The sequence below is a fragment of the Callorhinus ursinus genome, unplaced genomic scaffold (genome assembly GCF_003265705.2).
Source record: "Callorhinus ursinus isolate GAN/ISIS: 27379988/994484 unplaced genomic scaffold, GSC_fseal_2.0 scaffold25, whole genome shotgun sequence".
NCBI classification, from domain to species: Eukaryota; Metazoa; Chordata; class Mammalia; order Carnivora; family Otariidae; genus Callorhinus; species Callorhinus ursinus.
The window spans coordinates 38222843-38244978 of record NW_027397087.1 but is presented as its reverse complement, the minus strand read 5'-3'; the positions used below and the strand labels follow the sequence as shown (position 1 = coordinate 38244978).

Genomic DNA, 22136 nt, shown 5'->3' with positions numbered 1-22136 from the left:
TGCAAGTTTTTATTCCTACCTGGGCCTCAGTTTTCCCATCTGTGCAATAATCAGGCGGGCCTCAAGGAGGTTTCCCGCAGACCTCAGCTTGATAGCCTCTCTCTCAGCCTACCTCCCGGGCCTTCCCCGCCCCTCTTGTTGGCATCTGGCCGGCCTCGGCTCTGGGCACCCCTCCACCTGTCTGTGACCCCTCTCCCACCTGCAGGGCCCACTGGCTTCAGGAGCAACCCTTAGCCTCCCTCCTACCCAGGCACTAACTATCCGAACAGGGCCCTGACGGGGTGTGTAACAAGACCATTGCTTATTGTGCCTGTAAAATGGGATAATAACCCCCAACTCCCAGGGCTGTTATGAGAATTAATTAACAAGCTAATAATATGTTTGCGAAAGAGCTTCGTAGGTGGCGGATGTGAGGTCGCTCTTCCCCAGACCCCTGCCTCCAGGGCCATGCCCACACAACGGCACCCGCGGGCCATGGGCCCACCCTCCCAGGTTGGGATTCAGCTTGTCCTGTCCTGGTCCCTTGTGGTGAGAGAGGCAGGGCTGTGCCCGGCAGAGCTCCATCACCTACTAGTTCTAGCGCCAATGCGGGGGCTGCGGCCAAGGCAGGGCAGGCTCTCAGCTCCTGCAGGAGAGGAGGTAGGACATCCCTTGGGCACCGTCTCAGATCAAAATCGGTGGGAGATTTTATTTTGAAGGCTCTCCACTCGTCTCCGGAGCAAGTTCGTGGGCCTCTTAGTTGAACGCAGACGTTTTCAGAGACCCGGTTCCTGTGCCCTCTGCCTCATTTTAGGCCTCCTTGTCCCCGTCCCCTACTGGCCACTCCGGATTCCTCGGGAACCATCCTGCTCACAGGCACCGAGGAGACAGATACCAGCACTAAGAGAAGGAAGCACAGAGATGCTAAGTAGCTCGCTCAAGGCCTGGGGCCCAGCTAGGAGCGGAGGAGCCAGTGATGGGACCCTCGGGGCCATGCACCTGATTTCCAGGCTCCGCTGCCTCTTGGGACTCAGCGGGGAGACCAGCTAGGGCCCTTGCGAGGTTCTTGGTGACCGAGGACGGTGGCCTGAGTGGGGCAGAACCAGGGGTCTTGGAGGAGAGGGATGGTATCTGGATATACTTGGGAGAAGGAAGCGCTGGAGTTTGAGGCTGTGAGGACTGAATACAAAGAGGGCAGGGCAGGGGAAGTTTGTGGGGTCAGCTTGGGGTGGGTGTGGGCCTGCGGGCTGCCCGGGAGGGCCTCGTTGTGGGAGGTGGCAGGAGGCAATGGTCAGGGACTCAAGCTGGGAGCCACTTGGGGGTTGTCCGCCCGATGCCAGGGACTGGATGTGGGCACCCAGGAGCACGTGTCCAGGGAGAAGCCCCGGGGAGCCACAAATCAGGGTCCTCTCAGAAACTGGTTGGGCGGAGTTGCCAGGCAAGGTTCAGGGGCAGACACCTGCCTGGGAGATGACCAGCCTCCATCGAGACCCCCAGGACGGAGGGAACAGCAGCCCCAGGGGGTTGAGTTGGGACCCGTGGGTAGGAATTGCACAGAAGGAGACTTCTCTTTCTCATATGTGGAGCTCTCAAAAAGAAGGCAGGCTTCTTCCTGGGGTCCTCTTGGGGTCCTGAGTTCCCTGTCAGAGCAGGCATGTGAGGCAGGGCTGCTCGGCCCCTCTGCAGGGGGAGGGCTGTTTCTGAGGGGGTTTTGCACTGGGTGGTGATGGCATGAGGCCAGAGAATCTGCATCTAGTCGAGGGGCCTTGCTTCCTAAACGTTCAACAGCCTCCTTCCCTGGCTCAGGCTCTGACTTGGCAGTGGTCGGGCCAACGCACCAGCTGCGTACATGGAGGCCTCCTGCCTCTGGCCCTGCCAGGGCCTCGAGGCCTGCTTTTGGGGGTGCTTCCCCTGCCTCCCCTCACCCTGCGCCCATTCCAGGGCAGGCCTCTGAACCAGCGCTTCCTGCGTGGTCTGGCGTGAAGGGAGCTGTGGAGGACGAGGGAAGTCCGGCAGCAGCTGCTAGCCTGCCCCCCCCCCCATTTCTGGTTGGCCTGGGGCTGCAGCTGGCGGGCTGGCCCCGGGAAGGGGGCTCCTGAGACACCTCCTTAGACATGTAATTGGGGTTGCACGGCTTGGTAATTAGGAGACGCAGCACACTGTTCTCTAAATGACTATAATTAAAGCTACTTTCTGCAGCCAAACCAGGAGTTTTGGGCATCACCTGGGGGAACTGGGTGGAGGGGGGGGAAGGGAAGAGAGGCAAAGACTTGGCTGCAGAGGGTGTCCTGCGGGCCGGCCCCTCTTCCTCACCCCTCTCTAGGCCCCTCCACAGACTCCTGGGGGCTCTAGACAGCCAACAGGCCTGGAGACCATCTGGCTCAAGGCCCCGGTCTGACAGAAGGAAGATGCCTGGAGAAGGGAGGACATTTGCCCCAAGTGACAGAGGTGTCAACGGCAGAACCTGCACAGGAGCCCAGCCTTCCCCTCAGCAGGACTAGCCTCCTGCACTGGTTTCTAGTGCATGCCAAGCACTTTCTCCTCTCCTGGTCTTTGGCCAGCACTCCCTTCAGCCTGGCACACTCCCCACCCCTCTCTGGGATCCTTACTCTTCCCTCAAGATTTCTGTGTGACAACACCTCCTCCAGGAAGCCCTCCTTGAGCCCCTGGGTAGGGTCAGTGCCTCCTCAGGTTCTCCACGGCCCCGCTCTGGCCCCAGCTGATGACCCACCCTGGGTGGGCCCGTCTTCCTTACTTAGCTAGTATGATCTCGGGGTCATGGACCACATCTGATTCCTAGTGGGGCACTGGGGCTGGCTGGCAGTGGCTTTTGAGAGCTGGTGGTTGAATTTTTAGGAATTTTCTGAACTGGTTGTTAAACTCAGCCACCGTTAATAATTAAATTTTATAAACTTACAATTAAACACATTTTTTTAAAAGATTTTATTTATTTATTTGACACAGAGAGACACAGCGAGAGAGGGAACACAAGCAGGGGGAGTGGGAGAGGGAGAAGCAGGCTTCCCGCGGAGCAGGGGGTCCAACGCAGGGCTCAATCCCAGGACCCTGGGACCATTACCTGAGCCAAAGGCAGACGCTTAACGATTGAGCCACCCAGGCGCCCTCTAAACACATTTTCTTAAAAAGGGAAATACACACTAAAAACGTTATCACTTCCCAATTATTTTTACTGTTATCTAAACTAAGCTTATTTACGGCTACTGTGTCTGGGGGTGGACACACTATATAAAGGTGGGCACCAACTCGGCAATCATCGACATCACACCGACGCCTTGATCCCCGCCACGGGAGGAATGCGGATGCCACAGACATAAGCAGGGCCCCTCACCCCAGCCCAGGGATCTGGGTGTAAAACATCTTGCGGCGCACCACTGAGCTCACCTCTGACCTGCTGGCCCTTCCAGCAGGGCGAGGGGCACAGCAGCGCTTCATGAAGGCCACCAAACAAGGAGAGAAAGAATGCAGTGTTTGCCTTGGGAAGCAGGATTATTGACTTGCAACAACTGCCACCAGGTGCCGGCTCTACCCCTGCCCCATTTTCGTCCTGGGGCTTTCATGGGGGCACGGGGAAGGCCCACGGCTGGGGCGTCTGTGGGCGCTGGGGTGGAGGGGAGCCAGCTCTCCCAGGCCAGGGCTGAGGGGCCCCGGAGAGGCGGTAGGTGTGGGCGGCCTTGGCAGGGCGCACAGAGAATGGGGCCCAGGGGAGATCCTGCTGCTTCCTCTCCCAAACGGTCCTGGGCAGCGTGCCACCCTCTTGCGCCCCTCCCAGCCTGGCCACCGCAGTGGGGTGGGGGTGGGGGTGGGGGGGCAGGCAGAAAGGCCATGCAGCTGGGCTGGCTTCAGAGAAGGTGCCTGAAGAGCTCCCCTCCCTTAGAACTTGGGGTAAGAATTGGCCTTTTCATGGTTTTTTTTTTTTTTTTTTAAGATTTTATTTATTTATTTGAGAGAGAGAATGAGATAGGGAGAGAGAGCATGAGAGGGGGGAGGGTCTGAGGGAGAAGCAGACTCCCTGCTGAGCAGGGAGCCTAATGCGGGACTCGATCCTGGGACTCCAGGATCATGACCTGAGCCAAAGGCAGTCGCTTAACCAAGTGAGCCACCCAGGTGCCCTTTCAGGGTCTTTCTTAAAAGTGGCATCCCCGTCCCCTCTGTGGGTAGCAGGCCCTTTAGAAGCCCAGAAGGTCAGGGATGAGGAAGAAGATGGAGGCTGAGTGCTTCCTGCCCATTGCCTCATTTAACTGTACAGCAGGCAGCCCTGCTCTGCCCTCACGGGACAGGAGGGGACTCCGATGATTGCAGTTCACCTAGCCCAGGGACTTCCTGCAGCTCTTCTACAATGTTTCTCTTCTTTTTTGAGAGAGAATGTGTGCATGCGTGCATGTGCGCTTGCGCGTGCAAGACAAGGAAGCAGCAGAGGGAGAGGGAGAGAATCTTAAGATCATGACCTGAGCTGAAATCAAGAGTCAGATGCCTAACCAACTGAGCCCCCCAGGCGCCCCTCTTCTGCAATATTTCTGAGCCCCCAGAGCACATTTGTCAATGTCTGGAGACATTATTTTACTGTCACAACCGGGAGTGGGGGCGCTACCGGCATCTAGTGGGGAGAGGCCATGGATGTTGATAAACATCCTACAGTGCCCACGACGGGCCCCCACAAGAAAGAACGATCCAGGCTAAAACATCAACAGTGCCACGGCTGAGAAACCCTGATCTAGAGAGATGTACTTGGACATACGAACACAATGTCTGTCCCCAGTTAAGAACCCCTGGTCTCCCACCTGGTAGTTCATGGAAGAGGAGCGAACAGAAGGCAGGGTGGATAAACGGCTTGTTTCAGGGTACCCAGCGAGATCCCCTGGCAACCGGTGCGGTGAGCACAGCGCTTGCACACAGTGGCAGCTCAGCAGGGATGAAAACCAAGAAAGGCCCAGGTTCTGGGCTACAACGCCTCTCAAGGCTGTCCTGGACAAGAGCCTCATCAATGTCTTCTTGAGGTTTGTTGGACCCCAGCCTCTCTGACCAGCCCCTTCTTGACTGCAGTGAGGAGGCCTGAGCCGGGCCCATGGTGGGGGTGGGGGGGGTGGGGGCTGCTTAAGGGATGAGGGAGACAGTGGGTTGAAGCCAACTTCACACGTCTAAGCCTGAGAGGCCATGGCGGTTGGAAAGGTACACCACGGTGGTGGGCACTGGAGGGCGGGGTCCAGGTGCTGGTGATGGGGTGGACTGGTGCCACTTCCCCATGGCTATATCCCTGGCGAGGCAGGTGGGGTATCTGTGGTGGGAAGCTCAGATGTTCTGACCTTACTTGACAGAGGACTTGAGGTCCTCGATTAGCTAAAAGCCCTTGTCTGGTGCCTGCTTCTGCAACTGGCCTTGAAGAGCCCACTGGGGTTATGTCTGCAGGGGCCTCAGCTGCCTCCTCCTGTTCTCCATCCTGTCCACCCTCTTCTCAGGAAGCAGAGTTGCATGGTGTGAGGCATGCAGGCTCTACAGCTCCACTTCAGGGTTCATATGTGGCATGTACTTACTGGCTGTGTGTCCTTAGGCAAATTACTTAGCCTCTCTGTTCCCTCATCTGTTGAATGGACCCCCCCTCCCCCGCATAGGTTTGGTGGGAGGATCAAATGAGGTAATTTTTTATAAAGCCTTTAGAAGGATGCCTGGCCTAAAGTAACTACTCAATAAATGTGAACTATTATTGGTATTGTTTCTATTCGGCTACTCATGCCCTCTGGAGTGGGTGTGAACTAATAATCCAGGGCTCTTCTCTCTAGCATCTCCAGCTCTCTGCCGCTCTCTAGTGGACGCTGGCTGCATTGTCTTGAGGGGACACTTGGTGTATCCACAGAGGTAATTTCTTCCTTCAGATTTCAAAGGAAATTTGCCATGTAAGGAAACCTTATGGTTGATTCCTGGATAGAGTCAGACAACTAATTTCCTCCCCTTCCTCCCAAAGAGAAGTCACTTTTGGGTTGGTATTTGCATGTTGGTTTGATGGAGCTGCAGCACCCTGTTGTAGTGGAAAAGCTACACGGGGGCAATTTTTCTTCTTGATATCGATGTTAATTGATCATTTTCGGTTTTTACAGGTGTGATTAACTTTAACCCCAACACATTTCAGCAAACCTACTCATTCCACTGTTGAAGCCAAACATTATCACCCACACCCCAGCGTGGAGATAACCTGTCCGTTTTCTCAAGTTGTTTCTTCTTCTTCGTCCAACAGTCTGCGTGGACCCTGGGGTACAGCAGAGACTGTGTCTGTTTCGCTCACAGCTTTATCTCTGGTGCCCATTACAGGGTCTGGCACATGTACCTGTCTGTGGAATGAGGAATGCACTCATGACAACCATGTGGCCTTGTGGCTCCCTGCCCCTCCTTCCTCCTATTGAAAAGGCCACCACAGAAGGGTGGGGGATCTACTGAGGCATTACGGGGGGCGGGCGGGCTCTGTGCTGAGTGCTAATGGACTCTGGGAGGAGACTTACTTAAAGGGAAAGACGAAGGCATAGCTGTTGGTGAGAAGGGGCGAGGGAGTTGGAAAAGATCTGTACACCTACCTGGTTTGGCCGGAGGGAGGTCAGTTAGACCACGGGGAGGGGCAGCAAGAGTCCTGGACTCAGGCTGTCCCGGAGGCTCCCCAGGGGGGAACCTGGAACTTGGTCTCCCGCCGCACACCTGTGCCTGGGGACAACATGGCCGACGCTTACCCCAGACGCCGCATCAGGTCTGTAGCTCACGCTCCGGCCGGAAAAGGAACGCGCCACACCTGCGCCAGGTCTGCGCACCTTCCCCACGTATTCTTTATTCAGGTTTTTACGGCTCTCAGCTCCGCCCTTGGCCCCGCCCCTCACCCCCCAGCCAATCCGAGAACCCCAGCAACCCCCACGTCCAATGCGGAGCCTCCCGGCCCGAGCCCCGCCCCGCCGCCTCCACCTGCAGCAGCGGCGTGTGGACGCGTTCCGCGGCTGGGTCACCTGCGCTTGTCCGCGGAATCCTGGGCCTCCGCTCCGCTCTTGCAGGTGCTGGAAGGGACAGCGGCCCGGGTGCCTGTCCCGGGGCCAAGCGTGTACCTGGCCAGGGCCCGCTCCCGAGATCGCCCTATCCGGAGGCGGCACCTTCTTCATGTGCCCCCCCCCCCCCCCCCGCCACTGTCCTCTCTGAGACCGTTTAACCTTTACGGCTAAGGCAGACTTTGTAGGTCCAGTAAGTCCACTCTGAGCTGGGGCCGGCTGTCCCGCCACCTCCTGGCCCCGTCGTAGGGCCGAGACTTAGCCCATTTCTCCCTTAGTCCTCTGCCTCCCGAGCCCACCATCCTCTTCAACCCGGGCGGCCGATTGCCGTTGCTGTGGGCTTTGGCTCCACCTAGTGGCGCAATGTTTAACGTCCGAGGCCCAGGCAGGCTGGCGAAAGCGGCGGCAGGTATGCGGGCGGATACCTGGATACACCGCAGTGACCTTGAAGTGAGCCCAAAGTGGCCTTTCTCTGCCTCTGCCCAGCCCCTCCCTCTGGTTCCGAGGGGAGCCTGGGGTGCTGGGGAGTTACAGATGCCCGTTCGGACCCCTCTGCCTCCAGAAGGCTTTGGTGACTTTTAACTCTCAGAGGAATTGGTGCCCCTGAACTCCCATCCCTGGCCTGACCTTGACACCAGCTGTTGCCGCTGCTGTCCCAGGGTTCCCACAATCCCAAGAGATGCTTCCCTTCCCCTGAGTACTGGCACCCAGCCCCCTTCCCGCTTTACTCCCTGCCCTCATTTGGGCTTCTTCTCAGCCATTTGCTCTCCCCACCCCCTTGCTCGCCCTCCCTTCCTCCCTCTCTGCCCCGTCATCACCACCCTCTGTGTGTCCAACTGTGAGTCTGTCTGTGTCGCTGTGTCAGCCTTTACCGCCCTCCTGGTGGGGCACTGCCCTGGTGACACGGAAAGCCTCTCCCAGCTCTCCAGCTGCCGTATCCACCCACCTCTGTTGTCCGCACGTAGGTTTGCACAACTGCTGTGAAAATCAGGGGGAGTGGTCCCTTCTGGGGACCTTCAGAGTCCCCTCCTTAGGAGGGAAGAAGTGTCTGTGCCAACCTCTGAGGCCGGCTTGTCTCAGACTCTGTGCCCTCAGCAGCTCCTGCCACTGGTTGCAGTAAAATGTCCTTTCTTACATGATGGGACATGACAGGACATCGCTTCCCTCCCTGCTCTTAACTGGCCCGATTGTCTTCCCCATCTGCAGCCGGGCTCTGCCTCCCCAGTCCAGCAAGGCGATGATTGTCCTTAGGCGTGCGTGTGCGTGTGCGTGCGCGTGCGTGTGTGTGTGTGAAGGTGTGTATGCTTTGGGTGGAAGATAGGGAAGACCTACGGGTCCAGGTTACTTCTATGTTACCCATGAGAGGAACCCATGCCCCGAGCCCCCGAAGGGGACCATGTGAATATTTGACAGCTGAAACCAAATGATTGGCTCTAAAATAAGAACACTGCGAAATTGAAATCAATAAATTCTTAATCAAAGGTCCGACTGTAACATTATATCAACCTCATTAATTGTTAAATTTAGGATTCATAAAATTTTCATTACATTTGAAGGAATGTGTGGGCTAGGTTTTACAAGAATTCCCAATTGTGATTTAAATCAGTTACTCCTAGCCAAATGATTTCAAGAGCAAAATTATAAATATCGTTTCAAAAATTTTACAGCAGATTTTTAATATTTTAATATGTTTGCACTGATATGGGGTGAAGCTGTCAAAAATAAAGATGCCAGGGCTTACAGAGGTCCTAAAAACAGCTCTTTGTCTTAGGGTGAGGCAGGAGGCAGGAAATCAGTGAGGATGAGGGGGTGGGGTTGGTGATGGGGCACAGGAAAGTCTCAGGGGACAGGGTGGAGACAGCGATGGTGAAGGGGAGAGGGAGGAGGAGTGTCCTTTTGCTTCTTCAGGGAGCTCTACTCAACCCCTCAAGTTGGGGTGTAGAGGCTCCTCTGGACGTACAGGGGTCTGGAGTCTTATTGGAGCAGGGAGGGGCCACAGGGTCGCTGAGTGAAGACTAGGGTTCAGGCTTATTCTCCCCCATGGGGAGTCCATATGGGCGCTTGGCCCAAGGGGAGCAAATTCTTATAGGAGGGCTGTGATGGGAGGCATCTGGGGCCAGCCCTCAGAGGTGCCTTTTGCAGGGACCCCCAAACTGGGAATGCTCCTTTGCTAAGGGCTCTGGGCCCTTGGCATCCAGGTCCCATCTTCTCCCCTCCCCCACCTGACTTTACTTCCATCCCCAAAAGTTCTGTCAACTCAGTCTCATATTCTCCTTCATTTCACTCTCTCTGGCTAGAAGGAATAGACAAGGATCCATTAAAAGTTCCCCAACTGGGATCCCCTTTCCTCCAGAGCACAAGCACTCAGGCTTTATAAACCCTGGTTATGTGATAGCCAGCCTGGGTGGGGAGGACAGATGTCATTTCTTCCTGGGAAGGTGTCGCCGCTGGCAAATGGCCACATGACTTCCTGGCAGTCTGCCCCAGTCTGAAGTTGGGCATGTGAAAAGAAACAAGGAAAGAATCAGAATTTTCCTGTATGGTGTTTATATCCTAACCTAACGAGGGGGTGGCAGGGGGTGGGCGTTAAATGCGGGGAAGTTGGCTAGGCTACTCTGAGAACCCACACATTTTCTGAGTGCCTCATTATCTTCATCCTTGCAACAATCCTGAAAAGCAGGTGTGATGCCCTATTTTAAAGTCTCTGGTCTGCCCAATATTCTCTGCCTTTGGATACTGTCTTTCCCCCATCCTTTGTGGTTCCCGAGGCCCCCACCAACCCCAGAGGCTGCTGGCCCCTGGCTGCAGGGCTGGGTACCTGTCCACTCGGTACTGGACTGAAGGCTGGCCAGTCAGAATTCCTCTGTGAGATCTGCGGATGTTGGAAGGTGGGATGGAGGGACACTCCCTCTATCCTGAAAAGATGAGCTTCTGGGGCCCTGGAGTCTGGAGTGGCCTGGCTTCTTTCTTGCCATGCGCAGAGGACTGTAGGAACGTGTAGCCAGCGAGCAAGAAAGGAGAAGCAAGAGACAGGGAGAGTGACAGAGTGTGCGAGCCTTGGAACAGCATTCGATCGCCAGCTTTTAGCCTGACTTTTCAAATTTATGTCAATGAATTTTTACTTATTTATGTATTTATTTTTGTTTCAGCCAGTTTGAGCTGGGTTTTTGCCCTTTGCCCCTGCAAGAGTTCTGGTTGATATTACTCTACAACATGAAGCTCTTCTCTCCTGGAAAGGAAGGGGCAACTGGGATAGTTGTAGTTCTTGATGGAAAGCAACAGAAACCCAGCTGGAGTTGGGTGATACAGACTGGGGGTTTACCAGAGGCAAGGAGATGCAGCTGGGCCTCTGGGGGCTCTGGGAACAGGAGCAAAGTCCCGGCTGTGACTCGTGTGCTTTGTGGTGCTCTTCTCTGAGTTGCTCTGGCTCTGGCTCTGGCTTCCTTCTCTCTATTGGCTTTTTCCCTCTGGGTGGACAGAACATGGCCTTACATCTCAGCATTTGGTCGCCACAGAAGGACTGATGATGTCTCCTCACATGAATTTCAGAAGGTTCTGGAAGGGCCCATGAGTGGTCCAGTCTGGGTCAACTGATACTCAGGTAGAACTGTCATCTGTAGCCAGAGGGGAGGGTTACTTGCGACCCACCTCTGTGTTTTGAGGGTCTTTCCCAGAGAAGAGGGGCTTATCATGGGACAGAGAAATCCCTTCCAGAGTGTCTACCGTAGGAATGAGAGTACTGTGTCCGGCACTGTACTAGAGGCTTTCTGGGGTCCCAGGTACATTCCTGCCCCCTGAAAATTTTGTAGGGATTGAATAATAGAGCCAGATGTCAGACAGGGTCAGATTCTCAGCTTCATTCTTGGTGAAACCAGATGGAAGGACTAGGCTCCCTTGCCATTCTTTTCTGACTTAGCCTAACTTACTGTGGCTAAGACTGCTAGCTGGCCATGTTGCCAGCAAAGTGCAAACTGCCTTTCCCAGTCTCCCCCTAGCTAGGTGCATGCATGCAGTCGGGTTCTGCCAATGAGATGTAACTGGGCCTGTGTGGCTCCTTGAGGAAGACCCCTTCGGTGGAGCTCCTCAGCAGGGAGGGCCCTTTTTGTGTTGTTTAGCTCTTCTTTCTTCTTGCCTGTGGCACGGTTAGAGCTCCAGCAGCATCTTGGGCTGGGATGCGGCCAAGGAGATGCAAGCCAGGTACTGACATGAGTGGAACAGGAAGACAGAACTTGAGTTTCAGTAGGACTGATGCACCAGCTCCAGACTGCCCAGCTCTGAGCTCCCTTTCAGTTGGAGAGAATAGGCTCCTATCCTGGGTAGCCTGTACTTTGGATTTGCTGTTTATCCATCTGAATCTGATCCCAGTCAATCTGATCACCATCTCGGTCACAGGCAACATTCTAGATGGATCCAAGCGTCTACTAGCTCCACTCTGAGAACTACAGGGTAGTTACGGAATGCAGGAGGCAAGAGGAGGAGAAGGGGATGTGGGCTTTGTAAGCACTGGCCAGCCCTCCTGAGAGAGCCAGAAAGGACCCAGGCATGCCCGCTCACTAGTCCAGCCTCATCCATCAGAGAAATAAAACCCTTTTCCATCATGAAGGGCTTGGTGAGGGTGGAACCTGACTGTGATCGCTTTTGAGAGGGCGAAAGCTTCAGTTTGGGCGCTGGCAAGAACAGAGAGAGGGGGAGGAAAAATTATATATGTACGTTTATTTATTTATTTATTTTTGAGAGAGAGAGAAAGAGCGTGAGAAGGGCCAGAGGGAGAGAGAATCCTGAGCTGACTCCACGCTGAACTTGGAGCCCAGCATGGGGCTCGATCTCACGACCTTGAGATCACAACCCCAGCCGAAACCAAGAGTTGCATGCTCAGCTGATTATACCACCCAGGCGTCTCTAGGTATGTATATATTATGTGTATAGAGAGATAGGTAGATGAAAAAACAGTGTATGATTCCATTATCTCCTGCAATAATCCGGTGAGGTGGGTGCTAATTTTTCCATGAGCAGATGAGGAGCCTGAGCATTTGTCGAGGGCCCCACAGCTAGTAGGGGGTAGATATGAAACTTGACCACAGATTTGTCAGATTCTTAAAATTGTTGATGCTTTTTCCACTGCCTGTGGGTGTTTGTCTGAGTTGGGGGTGGAAGGCTTGGGAAAGCATATCCGGAACGACCTTTGGTGGTTTGGAGGGTGTTAGGACCCATTAAAGCCTGAGTACACGGATCTGGTCTTATTTCTGGGACCCAACTCATGTGTCTCCTGGACTTTGGTTTGATCTCAAAAATCTGACATTTGAGCCTTCTCTCTGGGAAACAAAACGAGAAAATGCCAGATGTGTAACTGTCTTAGAGTGTGTTCTAAACTGAGTCTCCTCATCAGATGGAGGGCTCGCCTACACTGCTTGTCACTTAGGTAAGAGCCTGCTGGCCCCTCTGCTCAGGACAGCTTCATAAGCGGGTGGGCCGTGTCCTGGATCCCGCCCAGGCAGTGGGTACGCTTGCCCTTATAATCCACCATGGGCTATTAGACCATGTGACTCAGTGCTATCGTCTTCATTTCAGAAGGGGATCAGAAGATATTTGATTCCAAGCAGCAGAAATCCCAACTCAAACTGGCTCAAACTAGGAAGAGGATTCATCAGCTTATGTACCGGAAAGTCTCACAGTAGGCCTGGTTTAGGGCTGCTTTAATCCAATATCTCTGCAGTAGCATCAAGGGCCTGGTTTCTTTACATCTTTCTAAAAACTGGCTCCCCTTTGTAATTGCAAGATGGCTGCCCCAAATCCCTGGGGCTGTAAGCTTCCTCAGTGCAGATGAAGATATGTCCACAAATTCCTTGACACCTCCTTTAAAAGTTGGAGCCAAATTCCCTGCTCCTTGAATGTTCTTCCAAGTGATGGCACAGCTTCAGAGACTAGGGCATGAAAGAGAATGAAGCTTTCAGCTTGTTCTTGCTCGAATCACTTGCTCTGAGGAAAATCAGCTGCCATGTTATGAGGATGGTCAGGCAGCCTTGGAAGAGGCCCATGAGGTGAAACACTGAGGCCTCCAACCAACAGCCAGGGAGAACTGAGTCACCTGCAGGTAGCCACTGAAAGGTCTGGAAGTCGGGCCACTTTAATCCAATGAGCTCGGGAGTTGGTTCCCAGCACCAGCCAGACCTCAGGTGACAGCAGCCCCTCATGAGAAACCACGAGCTAGAGCCCCCCAGCAAAGCTGTCCCTGGATTCCTGACCCATAGAAACTGAAGTAAGGCACATTTGTTGTTTTAAGCCACTATTTTGGAATAATTTGTTAAGCAGCAATATTCAGTGTGTCCAGGGAAAACGATGTGCTTCTAGAAGCTCTTCCAGAGAAGTGAAGAAGCCTCTGTCCCAGAAGCCTCCGCAAACCCTTCCTCATGTCTCATTGGCCCAGGCTTATCATAGACCTGTCCTTCAACCAACAACTGGCCAGGGGGGCGGAATGAAGCTAATAACCTTGGCCTGGGCCTCTCCCCGGGGGTCAGTGCCCTGAGACACATGGGCTGAGGGGCAGGTGTGGAGGGAGGCCTGACTAAATTTGGGGTGCTGCCCAGAAGAGGACCACAGGTCTTCCATGCCAGGCCAATCAGAGCTCCTCCCAGGGAGGAAGAAGTTTTGGTGGCGGGGGGCGGGGGGTGGCGCTTAAAACCAAGTGCTTGGCTTTCAGTCAGGAATTTATGAATTTTACCTTGGTTCTGTGATTCTGTGAAGGAAAACAAGTTGACTGCTTTTCTCTGGGGAAGCTCATTGCCCCAGTACTGCCTGTGAGACATGGCCTTCCCCCGCTGATGTCATTCCAGCCTCGAGGTCAGCATTGAGGCAAAACAGCTCCCTCCAAACTCTCTTTATCAGAAGGTCTGTGCCTGGAAGGGCCTGGAAGTGGTCACACCTCCAGCGAGAGCAATAATCACTCTGGAGAAGTGCAAATATGCGTATATATCTATTTTCCCCCCTAAAAAACTGCTGCTTTAAATTTTTTGGAAATGGTCCAACACTATTTGAATCCTGGGTCAGGTGGCTGTATGGGGACAGCATTCACTTTGGATGAATCTGTGGGCCGATAAACACAACAGAAGGGGTCAAGAGGTTGTCAGCTTGTGTGTGTGTGTGTGTGTGTGTGTGTGTGTGTGTGTGGTAACAGCTCTCTTGAGCTCTGATTCACATGCCACACGATTCACCCATTTAAACTGTGCAATTCAATATTTTTTAGTACATTATAGACAACAGTCATCACAATCAATTCTAGAATATTTTCATGTTCATCATTCCAAAAAGAAACTCCATACCTTTTATTTATCTTTATTTTTGGTATTTTTAAAAAGATTTATTTACTTATTTGAGAGAGAGAGCACAAGAGGGGGAAGGGACAGGAGAGAGAGAGAGAGAATCTCAAGCAGACTCCCCACTGAGCGCGGGGCTTGATCCCACGACCCCAAGATCATGACCTGAGCCAAAATCAAGAGTAGGACACCCAACCGACTGAGCCACCCAGGTGCCCTAAAACTCCGTACCTTTTAGATATCATCCCCTCAGCCCTAAGCAACCACCACTCTACTTTCTGTCTCTTATAGATGTGTTTTCAATATATCCTTTGTTTGCCAGCAGACAAGAGTCTGAAAAAAATGGAGAGAAATCATTTTGTCCAATGTGAAACATAAGGTGTAGTGTGGATTATTGTCATGAAATGTTCTCCATGGCGTGTGTGTGCTTTCTGACATACACACCTTTATCAAGTGAGCTGTAGTTTTGCCAAAATTCTATTATGATTGATCTTTGTTGTCTGGGAAGGTGTTGGGGGTAGGAAGGATGTGTAGGGGGCTGACCTTGGCGGGGATGGGTTTGGGGGCGTGGTATAGTGGTAGGGGTATGGTGGTAGGGGTTGTGGAGACAGACCAGAGAGCTTGGTGTGGACAGGAGAAGGTGACTTTCCAGTTTGGGTAGTGACCTGATTTGCCAAGATCTTGGAGTAAGTCCAGAGTGGCCTGACCACAGACCTCACTCAAGGGACCCAGGGCTCCTTCTGAGTCAGCCATGTTGAATCTTGGCTCCAGATCAGGGCCAGCTGAGGAAGGATGACGAGGATTGGGGTTCAAGGTGAAATTCCTTTGTTTCAAGTTTCTTCAAGGCCTGGCGGATGAAGGTCTTCTCATTCCTCCTCTTCCTCCTCTGGACTTCCCATCTATCATCAGCCAGGTGCCAACGCTCTGCAAGTCTGCAGTGATTGCCGGGTTGGCCTCATGCAGGACAGGCTGTGGGGAGGAAATGGCTATGCCTCTCCAAATGGCCACTCTTGATTTGGGCCTCTGTGGCTCTTTGGGTCTCAAGGCCTGGCTTCAGGCCTGCCTCGGTTCCTGCTTTGCTCTAGTGACTCAGGGCAGATCTCTGCCCCTCTCTGGATCTCCGTATTCTCATCTATGTAATGGGAGACCGAAGAAGTGATACCTAAGGGCCTTTCCATGTCTCTCAGCCTGTGAGAACTAGCTCAGTTTAGGGGAATTGGTCATTGGCTTATAGTATGCAGAGTGTTCATTATTTGTCCTCCTTCGGTGCCCTCGGGCCTTCTCAACAGCATGGCCAGGGGACTGAGAGCTGAGCCTGGGAGAGGGACCACCTGGGACTTTTTTTTTTTTTTAAGTAGGCTCCACACCCAGCATGGGGCTTGAACTTACCATCCTGAGATCAAGAGTCATATGCTCCACTGACTGAGCCAGCCAGGAGCCCCAAGGGACCACCTGGATTTTAATCCTAGATCTGTCACTGGTTAGTTCTGTGACTTCAGGCAAATGCCCATCCTGTCTACACCTTGGTTTCCTCATTTCTGAAACAGGGAAACTATTAGGACCTACCTCGTGGCACGGCGGCGATTAAGTGGAATAATGCATGTAAGGTCTCTTGCACATAGGAAATGTCCATTCTGTTTTAGGATGTGGACATGGGAAGTCATGGGGCTTGCCCAGCGACAGAAATGGAAAACCAGGATCTTCTCAACGTTCCCAAATCCAGATGCTTGGGAGGCAGGTGGCCTGGAGCATACTTCTCTACTTCTGTTGAGGGCTGGTCTGGTTTGCCCCATTTTGGCAGCGTGTTGAAGGGGGCTGGGGGAGATTCTGGAGTAGTGGGCCAGGAGGCTGGCCTGAGCGAGGGATGCGGGTGGCCTGTGGACTGAGCTTCGGACATTGGACAAGGCCATATCCTGCTCACTGGGGGCCAAGTTCTTCACTCTTGTCGGGGTGGAGTGTGTTGAGGGTGGGGCCCCAGCTGGAGACACAATGCCCATTTTCCTTCTGTTTCTCCCCTCCCTCATCCCAAGCCCTGCTCATCATTGCCAGGCATGGTGTGACCCAGAAAGAACTTTTTGTGGAGCTGATTGCCCTCCTGTCCCCGCCGGCCTTGCCCCCGCTCCCTCAGGCCCCTTCTACCCAGGCTCTGGGCCTGCTCATGTGCTCTCTTGGACCTGTCTCCTACCTGGCCTCTCCTTCTCCCTGCACAGGCCCCTCTAGTTTTGCCCAGGAAGATGGAAATAAAAGGCATCCTGACTTGACCTGTCTGCCCCATCTGGGTACTGTCAAGGACCCTTCCCCCATCCCCGCGCTCCTCCTGGGGGAAGTCCACAGCCAGGATCCATGGAGTGCAAGATCTGTGCACAGGGTTCCAAGGACAGTGTCCTCCAACTTCCAGGGGCCTCTCGGATAACTCTTTGGGCAGAGGTGAACTCTCAGAGAAGATGCATCAGTGTCTCAGGACCTCCAACTTGTAAGAGGCCGGTTTCCTTCCCAGGCCGTGGTCTAACTCCTCCTGTTCTGTGTCTCGTTTCTTCTCTGGAATTGCTCCTTCGACAGCTGCCTTGGGGAGGAGGGCATGGGCAAGAGACCAGCCGGCTGTTGCTTGTGCCCTCAGCTAGCCTCGGTGGGGCAGTTCAGTGCGCAGAACACAGACGGCACGGAAGCTCACGAGAGTGAGAAGGGCCAATGCCGGCTGACCCAGCGCCACGGCCTCTCCCTCGGAGGCTTTCAGAAGCTTATCTGCTCTCCTCTTGAAGTTTGGCCCTCTCCTGGTCCTCGCCAGCCTCTGTGAGGGCTCCTTCTTTGTCCTCGAAGGAGTCTCATCTTCTCCTGCTCCCACCTGTGGGGACCACTGAGCCCCAGCCTACAAATCCTGCTTCATCCTTCCCCTCAGAGGCCAGAAGCCTCCTAGTGTCCTCAATTTCGGGCTGCTTCCCTGGACTGTGCCCTCCCCGAGGCCAGAGCCCATGTGTCCCTCCCCTCTATGCTATAGAATAGAGATGTGGAAGGCTGCAGGTGTGGGAATAAATCAATACACCTCTCCCCCCACCCCTTGGCTGTTACCCAGCATGGCCTGGACCTTCCTAACCACCCAAGGTGACCTCAGAACCTTAGAGTTTTGAACATAAAAGAATGAGGCAGAGATAAGCACAATCATAGAATGTGATACGGCTTTTCCAAGAGATAGTTCAGGAGCATTTCGTAATAAGAAAAATGTTTATGACAATTTGGGTGAAAACGCAGTAGCGCACAAAATTGCACGAACCCGATGACCTTGGCTATGTGCACAGACCGCCTGAAGGGCTTCTGGGTCAACACGGTGGGGTCTGCTCTCTGGATTCATTGAACCAGGAAGGCTCTTGTCCTGGGGACGTCAGCCATAGTGAGGCAAGTGAGGGGTCCCATACTGAAAATGTAGATTGTTCCTCAGGGAAGATGAGCAGCCGACGTGAAAAGTCAGGTGGCTGCTGACCTTGGCGATCTGTCAGAGTCCTCCCTGATGAAACCCTGCACTGCCCCCACAGCTGGACAAGTCCCGCCAACATGCTCCAAGCTGGCCAGCCTCTTGGGTTCTGACTCCTAAATTTGGCAGGACATCTAGCGGACTGCCCCAAATCTGTAGACACTTGTGGAAACCTCTAACACGAAAGGCAGGAACCAAAACAAACAGAAAAAGCTTGAGTCTGTCAGAGGAACAGGGACAACAGAGAGAGCAAAAGAAAACAAGCAAAACAACCCAAAGAACCCAAACAACTAAACAACTGTGTGATTAATATCTTGGAGAGTTTTGAGGAGCCGTTGTGTCTATATTGTGTCCGTATCCAGATATGGGAAGGGGCTCGAGGAAACTAAAAAAGAAAAACCGTGGAAATAAAAATTGCAATAGAGAGGTTGGAAGCGGAAGTAGGGAATCTCTCAGGAGGTGGGATGAGAAGACAATGTAATATGGGAGATAAAGAAAAATGATCAGTACCAGATAGATCCAGGAGGTTCCTAGAAGAAAAGTAAGCATTCCAGAAATAGAGAAAAGAGGAGGTGGCGGGAGAAATTATGAAATAAATTATACAAGAAAGTGTCCAGAAGTTTGAGGCCTTGAGTTTCCAGATGAGAAGGGCTTACCAAGTACCCAGCCCAAGAACTGACACGGCAAGTTGGCGTGTGAAACATGAAGCAGCCAAAAGACAGAGCAGGTCCTGAGAGTGACTGGAGGTGGGGGAAGCACAAATGCAAGGAAGGGTTCAGGAATCAGAGAGCCTTTGGATTTCTCAACAGCAGTTCCACAGAGTGGAAGACCATGGAGCTATGCTTTCAAACATTATTATTATTTTTTTTTATTTATTTATTTGAGAGAGAGAATAAGAGAGAGAGAGCACGAGAGGGAAGAGGGTCAGAGGGAGAAGCAGACTCCCCGCCGAGCAGGGAGCCCGACGTGGGACTCGATCCCGAGACTCCAGGATCATGACCCGAGCCGAAGGCAGTCGCCCAACCAACTGAGCCACCCAGGCGCCCCTATTATTATTTTTTTTAATCAAAAATTGTTCCCAACCTAGGGGCGCCTGGATGGCTCAGTCGGTTGAGCATCTGACTCTTGGTTTTGGCTCAGGTCATGATCTCACGATTGTGAGATCGAGACTGGGGTCAGGCTCTGCACTCAGTGGGGAGTCTGCTTGAGATTCTCTCTCCCTCTGCCCCTACCCCCACCCCTCTCTCTCAAATAAATAAATAAATCTTTAAAAAAATTATTCCCGATAGACGCCTAGAAGCAAACACCGTGGTGAAGGCCGGGGATAAGAGCGGCAGCTGAGGAAAGAAAGGCCTGGAACGGAAGGTGACCGCCGAAGAACCTCAGGAGGCTGCAGTCGCTGAGGATGGAGCCACGGAAAGCAGAGTCCAACCCCCAAAAGCGGCCGCCTTTCCCCTGGGCTTCAGCATTTTGGAAATTAAGAATAAACAACGGCGACACTTAATGTCCAAGCGGTGGAAACAGCAGCAGCGTGAGAAAAAGTTGGCAATTAAGAAAAAACTTAGGAGAGAGGCTCTTGGTGATAAGGCTCCACCAAAGCCTATTCCAAAGACCATCGACAACCAGAGGGTATATGATGAAACTGCAGTAGACCCTAATGATGAAGAGGTTGCTTATGATGAAGCTACAGATGAGTTTGCTTCTTACTTCAACAAGCTTCTCCTAAGATTCTCATCACAACATCAGATAGAGCTCCTGGCAGAACAGTACGACTCTGTGAACAGCTTCCACAGTTAACACCAAACTCACATGTTTATTACAGAAGAGGACTGGCTCTGAAAAAAATTATTCCACAGCGCATTTCAAGAGATTTCACAGATCTGATCATTATTAATGAAGATCGTAAAACACCAAGCGGATTAATTCTAAGTCACTTGCCCAATGACCCAACTGCTCATTTAAAAATGACCAGTGTTTGTTTGTGTAAAGAAATTAAGAGAAGAGGCAAGGACCCTATAGAACACATACCGGAAATAATTTTGAATAACTTTACAACGAGACTGAGTCATTCTGTTGGACGTATGTTTGCATCTCTCTTTCCCCATAATCCTCAGTTTATTGGGAGGCAAATTGCCACATTCCACGATCAACGGGACTACATCTTCCTCAGATTTCATAGGTATATATTCAAGAGTGAAAAGAAAGTGGGAATTCAGGAACTTGGACCACGTTTTACCTTAAAATTAAGATCTCTTCAGAAAGGAAACTTTGATTCTAAATATGGAGAATATGAATGGGTCTATAAGCCCCGGGAAATGGACACAAGTAGAAGAAAATTCCATTTATAAAATACTGAAGGAATAGTATTGAATTGTGCTAAACAGTCCTATCTTGGATTTATGACAGAAACCCTTTTCAAAATGTCATTTACTGGTTTCATAAACATTTTCATGTCTGGATAAAATATCAAGTGCCATGAATTACCATTCATGGTATCATCTATTTGTATGTGGCACATACAAATGCTGAACTCTCAATCTGTGAGGGTAGAATAAAGAAACTGTTAGGCAAGCAAGCTCTTTAATTTTTTTCAAAGATTTTATTTATTTATTTGAGAGAGAGAGAATGGAGATAGAGAGCACGAGAGGGAAGAGGGTCAAGGGAGAAGCAGACTCCCCGCCGAGCAGGGAGCCCGATGTGGGACTCGATTCCGGGACTCCAGGATCATGACCTGAGCCGGAGGCAGTCACCCAACCAACTGAGCCACCCAGGTGCCCCTAGGCAAGCAAGGTCTTAACATTTTACCTTTCATGCACTCTTTCTTTTTTTTTCTTAGAGAGAGAGAGAGCATGTGTGGCCGGGGAGCGCGGGGTACGGGAGGCAGAGGGAGAGGTCCCTGGATGACAGATGTCATGGCTCAGAGATAAGCAGTGTGGATGGGGGAAAGCGAGCGTGTGTCAGGCCCCAGGAGGGATGCTTCCAAGAAGAAGCAGAGATGGATGGGAACCCAATGAGTTTGATTATGTTGAGAAGAGAGTTCGATCCCCCTCTGGGAAGTGGCATCAAGGGTCAGGAGGGCTGGAGCAGAGGGTTGCCATTTTTCCTTATAAGCTTAGTAGTAACGTGATGGTCACTTGGAGATGTTAGCTTAGCTAGGCTCCAGTCCTGTTATTCAAGCACTGAGCTGGGTGTTGCTGTGAAGGCAGTTTGTAGATGTGACGAATCCATAGTCAGTTGACTTGATTGAAGTAAAGAAGATTATCCCAGACAATCTGGGTGGGTCTGATTCAAGCAGTCCAAGGGCCTTAGGAGCAGAGCTGAGATTCCCCTGAAGGAGAAGAAATTGCACGTGGGAGGCGGCTTCCACTGGCGCCAAACGTCCAGCCTACCCTTCTGACAGGTGGCCTGTGAACTTCACACTTGCCCAGCCGGCGGCCCCACGTTGCACAAGCCAATCCCTCAGCACCTCCCTCTAGTTCTGCTTCTCTGGTTGAACCCGGACTCGTACATCTGCTAATTGAATTTTTAAACCACTCTATGGATTATTTGGATAAAACTATACATTGAAGGAAAAATAAATACAATTTCAACCCCTCAGAAAAAGAAAGAGGAAAACAGAAAAGAACTCGAAAAGCACTGGAAGGAAACACAGGAACATGTTTTTAACCAGGGTTTGTGTTTATCTGAGGGTGGTGGGGTCACAGGCATTACAGTTGGTGGTCCCCATAACAAACCTTCGGCCTCCCCTCTTTCCAGGGAACACAACTGTGCCATGAGACTTTCTCTCTTTGGTTCTCAGAATGTCCGCTTATTGAGTTCAAGCCTGTATGGGGCATAAATTAAAAGTAGAATGGTTCAAAATGTTCCAACTTGGCCATATTAATTTAGGTGCAGATGACTGAAATGTAGGAGTGTGACAGATTTTTAGCTATATAATTGTTTACTCTTGTATCATTCAGAGTTCCTCATCATCGAGAACAGAGTTCACTCCAGCTAATATTTCCCAGGGAAGCGTTTATCGAGAGACACTACAGAGTTCACAAAATCTCCGGGAGGGTGGATAATCAGGCTTGGATGCCGAGGTGCCAGGACCGTCACCTGAATCACATCCCAGGGCTGCCTCCGTGGCCAGCCACTGACCCCCACGGGGCTCCCCCGCTTCAGCTGGTCTGGGCCCGAGGTCCCTGCCACCACACTTGCCACAGTAGGGTTCATGTGGTGCTCGCCTCTTCCTGCCACCACCTTCTCAACCAATATTTCCTGAGGGGGCGTCTGACTGGGGGAGTCCAAGCTATCTTCCTGCATCCCAGTCACAAGGGACACTGGAAAAGGGAGTTTCTGGCTTCC

At 52.3% G+C, this 22136-nt stretch overlaps 1 protein-coding gene across 1 annotated transcript; it reads left to right on the top strand.

The window, feature by feature from the left end:
- Window positions 1-6894: 6894 nt before the first annotated feature.
- Window positions 6895-20267, top strand: LOC112833220 (ribosome production factor 1-like). Its single transcript, XM_025884238.2, is given in 6 exon segments — window positions 6895-6972; window positions 7023-7127; window positions 7263-7463; window positions 16941-17113; window positions 19079-19503; window positions 19506-20267. Coding segments are annotated over 6 exon segments (1614 nt in total). The 3' UTR covers window positions 20138-20267.
- Window positions 20268-22136: the final 1869 nt, after the last annotated feature.